This window comes from Chelonoidis abingdonii, chromosome 1, assembly GCF_003597395.2.
Source record: "Chelonoidis abingdonii isolate Lonesome George chromosome 1, CheloAbing_2.0, whole genome shotgun sequence".
Classification (NCBI taxonomy): Eukaryota; Metazoa; Chordata; order Testudines; family Testudinidae; genus Chelonoidis; species Chelonoidis abingdonii.
In genome coordinates this window covers 263,992,210-264,005,485 of record NC_133769.1, presented here as the reverse complement: position 1 = coordinate 264,005,485, position 13,276 = coordinate 263,992,210, and the positions used below count along the sequence as shown (strand labels likewise).

The window sequence follows — 13,276 nt, the reverse complement described above, 5'->3', positions numbered from 1 at the left end:
TATATATGCTAGCAAGCAAGCTAGAGATAACGAGGTTAGTTAAGTCAGGGAGGGTGAGGCCCTGTTCTAGCAGTAAAGGTGTGAAAACCAAGGGAGGAGAAACACTACAGACAGTCACTTACCCCACAGATGCTGTATTTGCTCCTCCTTCACCTGGAGAACTCTCTTGTGAAACTCCCTGTTAGCAGCCCCTGGTCGCTTGTGCGCGGCTTTATAAAGCCCTGGCCTGAGTGAATGACCGCCCACTGATTAAGGCTCAGCCAGTTACCAGAGGCTTCGAGCTTTCAAACCTTTCTTTGAAGTTCACGGTCTCCAACTGCCAGCCACTGGCTGCCTTCTATGATGAGATAACTGGCTCTGTGGATATGGGGAAAGTGATGGATGTGATATACCTTGATTTTAGCAAAGCTTTTAATACAGTCTCCCACAGTAATCTTGCCAGCAAGTTAAAAAAGCATGGATTGGATGAATGGACTATAAGGTGGATAGAAAGATGGCTAGATTGTCGGACTCAATGAGTAGTGATCAATGGCTCGATGTCTAGCTGGCAGCTGGTATCAAGCAGAGTGCCCCAGGGGTCTGTCCTGGTGTTGATTTTGTTCAACATCTTCATTAATTATCTGGATGATGGATTGGTTTGCACCCTCAGCAAGTTTGTAGATTACACTAAAATGGAGGAGGTGGGGGAGAGAGGTAGATATGCTGGAGGGTAGGGATAGGGTGTAGAGTGACCTAGACAAATTGGATGATTGGGCCAAATGAAATTTGGTGAGGTTCAACAAGGACAAGTGCAGAGTCCTGTACTTAGGACAGAAGAATCCCATGTACTGCTACAGGCTGGGGACCAACTGTCTGAGCAGCAGTTCTGCAGAAAAGGACCTGGGGATCACAGTGGACAAGAAGCTGGATATGAGTCAGCAGTGTGCCCTTGTTGCCAAGAAGGCAAATGGCATATTGGGCTGCATTAGTAGGAGCATTGCCAGCCGATTGAGAAAAGTGATTATTCCCCTCTATTCGGCACTTGTGAGGTCACATCTGGAGTATTGCATCCAGTTTTGGGTCCCCCACTACAGAAAGGCTGTGGACAAATTGGAGAGCATCCAGTGGAGGGCAATGAAAATGATTAGGGGGCTGGGCACATGACTTATGAAGAGAGGCTGAGGGAACTGGGGTTATTTAGTCTGCAGAAGAGAAGGGTGAAGGGGGATCTGATAGCAGCCTTCAACTACCTGAAGGGGGGTGTAGACGTCTGCTGTTGGGGTCGCCCCTCTCTTGGGTGACTGAGAGCCAGGCCACCTCACTACACAAGTCCGGTGAGCTGGCGAATTAACCTGGTGAAGTAGGAAACAGTCAGGCGCTCAGGCCCTCAGGCAGGAGCTGAGCAAAGTAGCTCAGTATATAAGCCCAGGCCCTTGGTCAGGGCGGGGCAGCAAACAACAGTTCGGGGCTCAGACCCTCAGGCAGGGGCTGAGCAAACAGATCAGTATTTTAACAAGCCCAAGCTCCTGGTCCTGAGCATCAGGGCGAGGGGGGAGACTGCCACCCGGGAGTGGGGTAGCAGGGGGGACGCAGGCCCGCCCACTCCTCTGTGTTCCAGCCCGGGGTCCTAACAGCGGCAGGCAGCCTGCTGCTGTGTCAGTGGGGATCCTGGCCACAACACACTGACATTGGCTCTGAATGTGCTGCAGCCAGACTAGGGTCGGCTGCCCCTGGGCTACTTCTGACTCCCCCCTACTAGTACCTGCGTCTCAGCGGCGTCCTCCATGGCATCTTGCACCATGGGCTCCTCGGGATACTGAGCGAGGGGTAAACTGGGCAGCTCCTCTGGGTCCCTTTGTACCAGTCGGCTTACTGACTCTTCTGGCGTCTGGTCGGCGTCCAGCCTCCGCAGGTATGGCCAGTCCTCAGGTCAGTCACAGGTGGTGGAAGTCTCCCCAGCGGGAGCTTGGGCATCAGCATCTGGCCTCTCTGGGAGCCAGGCCGCTTCTGAGCCCTGAGGTTGGGTTTTTATACTTCCTGCCCTGTGCCTTGACCTCTGGGGGGGCAGGCTAAGGCTCCAGTGACTCCACCCACTTTGGCATCCGTAAGGGCTCATCCCTCTCTGGGGCATCTGGGAGCCAGGCCGCCTCACTACAGGGGGTTTCAAAGAGGATGGAGCTAGGCTGTTCTCAGTGGTGGCAGATGACAGAACAAGGAGCAATGGTCTCAAGTTGCAGTGGGGGAGGTCTAGGTTGGATATTAGGAAAAACTATTTCACTAGAAAAGGTGGTGAAGCACTGGAATGGGTTACCTAGGGAGGTGGTGGAATCTCCATCCTTAGAGGTTTTTAAGGCCTGGCTTGAATGATTTACCTGGGGTTGGTCTTGCATTCAGCTGGGAGCTGGACTAGATGACCTCCTGAGGTCTCTTTCATCCCTAATCTTCTATGAATTTGTGGTTCTATGATTTTCATGAAACTGTCCAAAATAGCACATTTGAACCTCCAAAACACTTGAAATCAGGTTTAATTTCAGTTCAGTGTATGGTCCCAGTCCAGTATAGCATATAAACATGTGCTCAGCTTCAAGCATGTGACTAGTCCTGTTGAAATCAACAAGTTCTTTAGGACTCTGTTGGATCAGGGCCTGTGTTTAGACACACTGTGTCAGTATCCTTGAAGATTTAAAAACTGTAGTGTGCTAGTGCATTTAGGTTTGATCCATGTTTGCTGTGGTCATTCACATGGTAGATCTCCAACTGTTGTTCATGTTTTTTTCCGTGTGTCCAGAATTCCCTTTTTTTCACTGCCTAACTTCAGTCTAGAAAAGAAAAACATCCAAGATGTCCAATACACCACTTCCTTTGTTGACCAAATGAATAGTTTTGCAAACGCATTAGAATTATCACCTGAAATTTGACAAGTTTCAAATGCCTGCAAAAATCCCATTGGTTCTTTCTTCACTGCATCTGAAAAAATCCTATTTTTTCCTCTTTGTTTTAATATTTTAAATCCTTGTTTATCCTGGGTCATTTTCTACCATGAGTACTGAAACTTTCTCTCTCCAGGTGCTCCATCCTGCCCCTCTGCAATAGGGCTAATAGGTAAAAAAAGAATTCTGTTTTGAGAAAATTTTTGAGACCTTGAAACTTGTCCTGATGAAGAATGAAAACAAGACTTTTTGGAATATCTCGAAGAGAGAGAAGCCCCATAATAGGCTATAGCCCAGTAGTGAGGGCACTTCCCTGGGATGTCAAAGACCCAAAGGCATATCCTTGCTCTGCCTAATTCAGAACAAGGGCTTGAAACTGGGTCTGCCACATCCCAGACAAATCCAGAAATTCCATCCTTGACCTGAGAAACTTTTGTGATGAAAGTTCCCTCAGAAATGACATGCTTCTGTGAAAACTTTTGATTTTGAAGAATCGGCATTTTCTGACTACACATATTTTGTTGAAAAATTAACCAGCAGCTTTACTCTCCTATCTATCAAAGTGATACAACTAAAGTCATGTTTCTTACTCTCCAACCGGACCATGTCACTTCCATTTTAAAAATTCCTGCACTGGGTTCCTTTGACCTTCTATCTCAATTTTAGCTTCCACTTCTCATCCTTAAGGCTCTTCACATCTCTACAAAGGTCTATAGCTCTGTTCTCATTTATCCCCATTTCCTACCTTACTCCCTTCACTAGGCCGTCGTGACTCTCACTTAACCACTCCTTTGGGATCCTTCTTTCTTGGTCTTGCCAGGAGTGCAAGGGACTGGACTACATAACCTCTCAAGGTCCCTTCCAGTCCTATGATTCTTTCACTCTCATTTTTGTGCTGTCTTCCAGACTGCCCTCACATTTGTGCCAAAACTCCTCCTCACCAGGAATGTGAAAAGAATCAACCTCTCAATTTAAATTCTTCCTTATAACCCACTTCTTTCATAAAGCCAGTGATAACCATTCAGTAAGCACCTAATACACTAAAAGCAAAACATATGTATGTACTAAATTGGAAATATCATTTGTAGAGGGTAGTGCATGTTGTGTCTCTCTGTAAAAGGCAAGATTCTGCTTCCAGTTACTTTGATGTAAATCTGCAGTCATTCAGTTGTTTGCAGTGTTACTGAGTTCAGAATCTGACCTGTACATTGTATTCTTTTTTAGGCAGAGACTGTACCTCCTTTTTTTATTATAGCACCAAGTACACTGTCTATCCTTAGCAGTGCCCTTCCTAGTTTTCTGGCTTGGCAAACACAATCTTTATATAAACATGTTGGATTCACAAATGAACAAGATCCAACTAATATTTTTGTCACATTAGGTCAAGCCATAATCTGATGTGTTTTCATAGCTGTAATTCTTCTGTGTCTCAAGACAAAGGCCTTTTTTTTTTTTGGCACTGCTCCCATCCATCTTGCTGAAGGGTTTACACAGAATCTTACTGCTTTTAGTCAGTGTGGATTGGTAGAGGCATGATGCTATTATAAAAGACAATCTTCCTACTTGACCATAATACCATGGTTGAACCTATCAGGAATGTCACCGCCAAAATCATTGCTGAAAGGGTTCTTTTGTCAGATTTGTTGCAATTTGCTCATAGACTATGACTAGCACTGATATTTATTTTATAAACAGATATGGACCAAAAACATCCGGGTACTGATTGAGAGTGAGAGAGGTAATGGAGAATGAACTAACTTCATTCTTTTGGTCTACTGTTGAGTTTTAAGAGGAAAGATTGCACGGTAATGCAATTTCTTTGTTGCTTTTGATTGGACTTATTTCCTTTGGTTATTCCTGTTATTATTTTTCTTTTATTTTAAAGAAACGTATTTTGGAAGCAAAGAAAGAATGGTAACTCATGGAAAGCAATTGTTATGCTGATCAAACCTCAAAGCTGAGGTGCAATAGTTAGCCATTAGTCAGGAACTGAGTTTTCACCTAAGGGGCTTGCTAATTGATCACTGGATGTCTGAATATGTATCAGTCCACCTCATTAGAACTTTACAGGACAGCTAATAAAATCTGAATTAGTAATCATTGCTGATGAAGTGGACCTGCTCCTTACTCTACTTATATGTTAAAAATGGCATGTGTGCATAAGACCAAGTAACAATATTTCAGACAAACAGTTGTTCTATTTGTGACTAGCCAATCAGATTGACTTTGCAAGATGCTTGCTCAGTGAAATAATAATAATGGTGTATTGCACAGAGGAAGCAAAACCACCGTCATCATCTTCAAGTACCTCAATATTTTCCAAGAATAATTTTCTTAAAATTGCTATTCAACTAGTTGACATTTTAGTATAGGTTCTATTTGCCAAGTAGTAGAAACCAGATCTCCATATTTTGCTTTTAAAAATCAATGATGGAGTCTGAGTGTTTATTTAAAATACAATGCAGGTCTGCCTTTTGTATGCCCTTAAACAACCCAGAATATGCAGGGTAATACATCATATGCATCAGCATGTTATTCAGAGGTCAAATAACCAAATATATAGACATTAATTTGCACTTAATGCAGTTTATTGTATGTTTATAGCTGATTGTATTTTATTAGACATTTTTCTTATTATTAGAATTGTAATGCTAAAAATATTATTAGAAAAACATATTTGTTATGAGTTCAATATGTAAACCTTACAGTTCCTTTCTTCTGAATTCCAGTTCAGTCAAAAATAGTCCAATTATAAATACTGATGCAATTCACTACAGTCTTCAAAGAAGTGGCAAAATAAGAGCAGGTTACAGAATACAAACACAAACATTTTTAATTTAACACAAGCCTACAGACAAACTGGGGAGTCTAGAGGTGGCTGTGAGCTATGTCCTCATTTTCACCTTAGAACAAACTGACAAAACGATCTGTGTTGCTAAAAGGTTATTTTTGGTAACCTGTATCAATTTCCTATTCACACAGCAACTGGTGGCAACTAAAAATAATCCCGTTTGAACACCAGCTAAGAATCTGGTCACATTTGGCTCACAGACAACATGCATAAATAAGGTTTAAGATCCCTTGTTCTGCTACTTCACTCAAGCTCACTCATCAAGCTTAGTTTCATCAAGCTGCCATTTGAAAGCTATTGAAAAGCCATTAACTGACAGGACTGTGAGAGCCGCAGTGCAGCAGCACACCTCAGTGCTGGAAGAATGTGGCTGCAAGTGCACACCAATTAAATTTTACTATTCCTGAGGATGTGGGATTAGGAGCAGTGTCAATCAAGTGTGTTACAATAGCACGTGCAATAGTCATGGTTCAAGACACACAGAGGTTTATCTTAACTCCAGCAGCTGGGTGAGAATGACTTGGAAGCCTCTGCAAGATCTTGGAACAGAAGCTACATTAAATAATGTATTCTGAGGTAAACTGGATACCTGAGGAAAGGCTCTAAATAATGTATTTTGTAGGCATGACAGTTGTAGCAGAAGAGAATGCTGAAACCTGTAGGAAGACTACGGTCTGAGATGAAAGAATGTCTCATTATAATTTTATCAAGTGCTGTAAGTAACAAAATGGTTATTTTGATTTTATAATTGTCTCTATTTTGTTTTCTAAGGTGTCTGTATTTACTGCCTATGCTAAAAGTATCAAGGTAGATACTGCCTGATGCCAGTTTGATAGTCATGGAAGGGATTGTTACATTGCATGTGAATATATGCAGGCAGCGTAAAATGTTTCTTCTTTCTCTTGTGTACTGACAACTTCATTCACTGTGTGACTCAGCTTTGATTTTAGAGCCCATATTATTAGCTTTCCAAACTTCTTTTATTTATATGTTTAAACAGTCGTTGAACAAAACCGCCCAAAGACAGGAAACATCTCAGACATAGGTCTGTGTCCTAGGTACTTTCAAGGACAGCCCAGGACCTGTCTCTGGTCCCCGACAGGATTAATAAAAATGAAAATCAAACCATAATTAAAACACTCACATGATCTACTATACATCAATCCTCTGTGCCGCCCACTAGTATTTAAATCCGAAAAATGCAACCATTCTGTGGGACAGACTCAAAAAATAAACTTTTACCCTTGAATCATGCATGCTGCAGCTCTAAAAGACTGATTGGGATCTAAGTGTATTGGTTCAGTGCAGAGCAATTTCTTATCATCTCTTTTTAGTATCTTTAAAAAGGGTGTGCTTTTTCATAGTTGCATGTTTGATAGCATTTCCTGAGCGAATTAATTTCTTTAAAAAAATCCAATGTGTGAATGGAAATAATAGATGTCACAGCAGACAAAGAAATTATCATTTTACATTTTGTTCCAAGCAACCATAATTGCTTTGCTGGCTGTGGATATTTTCCACTGAAGGACTTTGAAAACTTCAGACTTCTTCTAGTATTAATGTCACTGTCTTGTAATAGCAAATGGGACATTGGTGAAAGAGGTTTTCTCCCTGGATTATGGTCTTTGTTGACACAAGTGCACTATGTAGGAAGGCCATTCCTGGAACTATTTTTAAAATAGTATATCATTGTTAAGAAATGAAGAATGTGATTCTTCAGTGTCCTTGGCATGGAATTGAGGTACCTTGAAACTATCTTTTGTAACTCAAGGAGAAATTTAATATTAGCGTCTTCTCTCATGTAGATTCAGTGGCATTTATGTATAAGGCCCCCTATTACTAATGGGACTTACAAACTTAAATTCCCTGCCAATACACATGAGCACAGATCACTTACTCTTTCTGTATAACTCTAATAAAGATTTCTAATAATCAGTTTGTCAGTTTTGATATGGGGGCTTAATAATGAGACTTTTTCAGCAAAACGAAGCATTTGTAAGATGTCAGATATATATTTTAGATCTGCCTTTATTCACTGCGATATTTCTTTACTACTAGTGTAGCTGTGACTTTAATCTGTAATGAAATTATAACCTATAATGAAATGTATGGACTATATCACTATAAAAGAGTTCTGAAAGTAGACTTCTAGGTTCTGTAACCAATAAAAGTCAAAGAAGACAATAGGGTTTTATAGCAATAAGGAGGCAAATGATGGATTCTTGGAAGCTTAGGTGTACTGACTAGGGAGAGAGCAATGAAGGACAAGAAAATACAAGGATGAGGGTGTATAACAGTAGTGTTTATTTTCTATTATTTTGAATGCCTTGCTGCATTAATAAACTCTTACTAAATCTATATTTTACCACATAAAATGTTTTAAATTTTCCTTTTAAATGTTTGACTTCTGAAAGTGATGGATGCTGCCTGGAGCCAGTCATAATGCCTTTTACTGCATCAGCTTCTCCACATAGCTTTAGCAATGCACTTTCATCCCTGCCTGCAACTGGGGAGGAGGAGACAAATGTAATGACTCTTTACTCTGCAGCCTAATATCTCAAATGATATTGCTGATGGGGGTAGGGACCTTGGGAGGGGGAAGGAGGTTTTTTTTGTGGCAGGGGGTAGGAGACAATTGGGATCAGAGCACAGGTATGGGCTTGGGGTAGAGGAGAGGACAGGGTGACAGTACTGATGATGGAATCATTCTCAGGTTCTGGGAAAGCATCCTCACCAATCAGTGGTTAGAATCTGACTTTGTCCTCTGTGACTTATATGTTTTATCCATCACGCTGCTGGTTTCTGTGTGTGAGAGAGAACTAGACAGAATGTGTTTGAACAGAGCTCATTCTGAGTTTCTGTAGGGTTTGGGAAAAGGGGAAAATGTTTAAAAAAATAAAAAATTACAGATACAGATAAGCCAACACATTAGCAACTGCTCATGCTGTTTGTTTGGCTTTGGCATTTTGCTTGTAGTTTATAATTCTGAACTAAATGCCATGAGCCACTGCAGACTGAGAGGTGGAAGGAAGAGAGGAGGAAGGCAAATGCTGTTCTGTTCTTACTGGACAGACAAAGCACCATTAGTGGTTTTTATTGGCTATTCCTACATTCATTAAATGCACTGTTGCCAATGGGAGATTGAAAATGAGAGGTAATCCATGATTTCATCCAAACACACACTACATGGGCAATTCACTCCACCACTTTGTCTCTGCATTCTGCCCAGATTGTGCCCGGGGCTGCCAATGCTGATGCCTGTCAGTGCAGTTCTTGGTGCTTAATTGCTGTCTGCCATCATGCTGTTTTCAGATAAACTATCATGAACCTCCACTTCCATTGGGTAAGGAGCACATAGCCAATATGTTAAATAAAATTCACACAAGCACCAACAAAAGCAAAATGAAAAACAAAAAAACCCAAAACCCAAAAAACAAAAACCCTACACCCTAAGTCCCAAACCCATTATTCCTTTCTGCCTGCTTGAACAGCTCATGCTGCCACTACTATTGGCCTTCTGATTTTGTAGCCAAATACCTTTGCTGCTTAGAGCTGTCACTGTCCGTGCTGACAGTTGCTATACCATCTTCTGCCTGGCTATCTGCTATTGTGAACCACATTCCATCCCTGGCAGAGAGAACAGTGTTAGAGAGGAAATACTACATGCCTTCTGCTGGGTGCCATTCTTCTCTCATGCTAAATAATATGACCCACAACTGTATGAATTAATGTAATTTTGCAAATTATGCAGCATCTTGCTTCTACACTCTCTCAAATATCATAGTTCTGACACAAATCTCATAATATACATTGAACTTTGTTTCCTAAATACCAATGAAATCAATGGAACTATGTTGATTTATACCAGCTAAGGGTCTAGCTCAAATCAACATATGCAAATGTTATGTCCAGCAGATGTGAATATCAGAACCCTGTCACACCCTTACTGCAACATCACTGTTGTTCTAATAGTTCACCTTTCTTAAGTATGTGTGTGCAAGAGAGAGAGGCTTTCATTCATGCAGAATCATGTCGGGAACTAGAAAGAGAACACTCAATTCATTTTTACTGGTGACAAGCCAGGATTTGAACCCGGCTTTCCAAAGGTGCAAAGTTAGTGCAGTAACTGCCTATGACATAGCCCCCAATTACCAAATACTATCTGAAAAGGTGGAAAGAAGCTTCAGCTGGAGAAAAGTAATTAACATGTTATAAGAGATTTTGCCTTTAAATTCATAAAAAAAAACAACTCATAATTTGGTGTCTCCCTTCTCAGATAAAACAAGTATTAGCTTTGACTCCAGTGTATACTGCTGGGAACCATAACTGTATATTTTTGTGTGTTAAAAAGTTAAGTGTGACGGGTTATGTCTACACTACATCATTTACAGCGATGCAGCTGGAGTCCTTCTGGTGAAGCTGCTCTCATCTGATGGGAGAGAGCTCTCCTGTTGGCTTAATAACTCCTGCCTCCATGAGAGGTGGTAGCTATGTCAGTAGGAGAAGCCATATGGGAAGGCGAGATGGTCTCTGAAATAATCCCCAGCCCAAGAAATCTTTTGTGGATTAAGATCAGGACCTTGAATTTGTTTCCGTAGTGAATGGGAAGCCAGTGCAGTTTGTGAAGAACATGTGTGAGATGTTCTTGTCAGCTGTTGTAGCTTAGGAGGTGTGCTGTTACATGCTGCAACAATGTCAGCCTTTTTTGTGGTGGTTCCATTCGGCAGAACGAGTTGTAATCTCTTAATTTGAGTAAGTACAAAGTGTGACTCTTGATAGATTGATTTGAAAAGGAAGAGTGTGGCTTCCCGGTTAGTCTAAAATGAAAGAAGGAATTCCTAACCACCAATCTATGCGTCCAGAAGCAGTGATGACCAAAGCCTTCACTCTGTGCTGACAATCTGTGGTCTAATGCCCTTGATCACTGATGAGGTTAAATAAGTGGCAAATTCTTTAGTGGTTTATTTTTCCTGTTCCTATTAATGTGATTTCTCTCTTTCCAGGGTTGAGCCAGAGCCAATTTTCATTCATTTGCTCCATTATATCTGATGTGCCACAAAAATGACATGTTCTACATTTTACACACCACTGATGGGGAAACAGAGGACATGGAAATAAAATGACTTGTCCAAAGTCATACAGCTGGTCAATGGCAGATCTGTGAATAGAAGCGAGATCTCCAGGCTATTAGACTAGGGCTTTATCCACTAGACTGCTCTTCACTGTAGCTTGCAATATCATTATGGTGCCAGCTAACTGGTGTCTCAGTTTATTGCACAATAAAAGAGCTAAGTAATGTATACAGTATGGTTGTAGGGAACATTTATTTTTCCTGGTACATGCTTGTGACAGAGTGACCTTTGGAATAAGGTTATGAGTATTATTGAAATGAGATGGTTAGCAAAACTATCAGCTGCTGCTGAGATTAGGAAGGGGATTTCTCTCCGGGGGGAGGGAGGGGCAGAATAAGAAAATTGAGACAGATTCACTCTGTGTATGTTACCATGTGTGTGTGTACACATGCACTCTTGTAAAGGCACTGGAAAAGAATAGATTCATCTTCCATTTAAAAATAAGGCAAATTTCTAGAACTTACGGATGGAGAGGAAAGTTTGAAGGTATGAACTGAGCACACCCTAAAGGATCAGAAACCAGATGACCAATAAAATGAACCCCAAAGTTCTTGTTTAAAAAAAAAATCATGATTTTGGGGGATCTGACTCACAATGTTTGAATCTTCACCTTCACAATACTGGAATAAGCTATTAATTGCAAATTATTTGTTCACATTGGCCGTCAACTATGGTGAGGGTAGGAAGGCTGAGGAAACACTGTCTGTTTCATATTTATAAAAAAAAAAGCCTCTGGGTGTCGAGCTAAGGCTCTGGGTGTTTCATAAATGAAAAAGATTGAAAAGAGATAACAATACAACACAGAGGACTTCTCATCCTACCTTGACAACTAAAGAAATGTGAGTTTATAAGAAGTGAAAACAGTGGTTTAAAAGAGGGGAAAGCTTTAGCCAGTACTAGCATTATGGTAGCATTGTGGGTATCTGATTGAATGAAGCAAGACCAGAATGTTTTAAATTCAACAGAGTCAAACACAAAAGTTCCTCTATTCCCTAGCCCTGGCTACATGCAGCACTACACCCACTAACCACTTTCTCCCTCTAACCCCAGCACATCTGCAATCCAACTAGGTGTAGGTATACAAGGGAAATTAATTGCAGTGCTGCCCATTCTCACAATTTTATCATGACTCTCACAACGTTGAGTGATTTCTCCAGCTCTTGGATTTATATGACTATGAGAGAATCTCAGCTTTCCCTTTTTTTCAGAAAGGAAATTTCTAGCCTTTATGATTGGGATCATATTTGCTACCTTTCCCCCCCTCCCCCCATCAGAAATAAAAAGAATCTCAGATTTAATATTTGGAAGAGGATCCCAACTCAGGATTTTTTAATGCTTTGGGTTGGCAATACTGCCATTATGATACTTGCACTACTACAAAGTCTTCAAGTGAAAAGTTTTATAGAATTGTGGAGCATCCAATCAGCTACCACTGGCTTCCATGGGAGCTGCTGGGTGCTCGGTGCTTTTGAAAATCAGAATGCTTATTGAGGTGAATGAATATGAATTAGGCACACATCTTTGAAAGTGTGTGTGCATGTGTGTGTGAGAGAGACAGAGAATATGAGTGTATGTATAACATTTTCTGCCTACAATTGCAATTCATTGCATAGAAAAGCATTTGCAGATTTTAAAGAGAAGATATTTATTACATTTTTATTAGGCTAAATATAGCATGGAATAAAAAGTAAGGGAAGCAATTTCCACTAGCTAGACCTTTGAGGATCACAGGATTTCAAACTTCATGCTGAAATAATAGGTTATGTGTAACATTTTTCATTCTAACTACAATCATGCCCAGAAGAGATTTATATTCTATCATTGTCATTTTGTATTCCCATTGTAAAATCTAAAATGTGTATGATACCAGTGTTTGTGAAAGATTATACCAGGTACTTTTAATATGCTTAAAACCCGATAAACCTCACATTTCTTGGTATTCAGGCTACTTATGTCTTCCTTTCAGGGTAGTGATTCTGTAGACAGCAAAGAGATATGACTATCCAGAAGATAAAATGAGAGACAACTGTAAAGGTCAAAGTAACATACTTTCTCAAAAAGCAGCAGAGAATCCTGTGGCACCTTATAGACTAACAGACGTATTGGAGCATGAGCTTTAGTGGGTGAATACCCACTTCGTCAGACGCAGGTAGTGGAAATTTCCAAGGGCAGGTATATATATACACTAGCAAGCAAGCTAGAGATAACGAGGTTAGTTCAATCAGGGAGCATGAGGCCCTGTTCTAGCAGTTGAGGTGTGAAAACCAAGGGAGGAGAAACTGGTTCTGTAATTGGCAAGCCATTCACAGTCTTTGTTTAGTCCAGAGCTGATGGTGTCAAATTTGCAGATGAACTGAAGCTCAGCAGTTTCTCTTTGAAGTCTG

General features: G+C 40.9%; 1 protein-coding gene across 2 annotated transcripts in view; it reads left to right on the top strand.

The window, feature by feature from the left end:
• The window catches only part of MYO16 (myosin XVI), a 650,995-nt gene that overhangs the window by 131,614 nt on the left and 506,105 nt on the right, over positions 1-13,276 (top strand). The window contains exon 1 of one of the 2 annotated variants that reach the window (XM_075061500.1): positions 6,180-6,475. The exons of the other annotated variant lie outside the window; for it this stretch is intronic. Within the exon in view, the coding sequence (XP_074917601.1) occupies positions 6,448-6,475 (28 nt within the window). The 5' untranslated portion in view covers positions 6,180-6,447. Of the gene's footprint in view, positions 1-6,179; positions 6,476-13,276 lie in introns of those variants that run through there. 2 annotated transcript variants of the gene reach the window in all.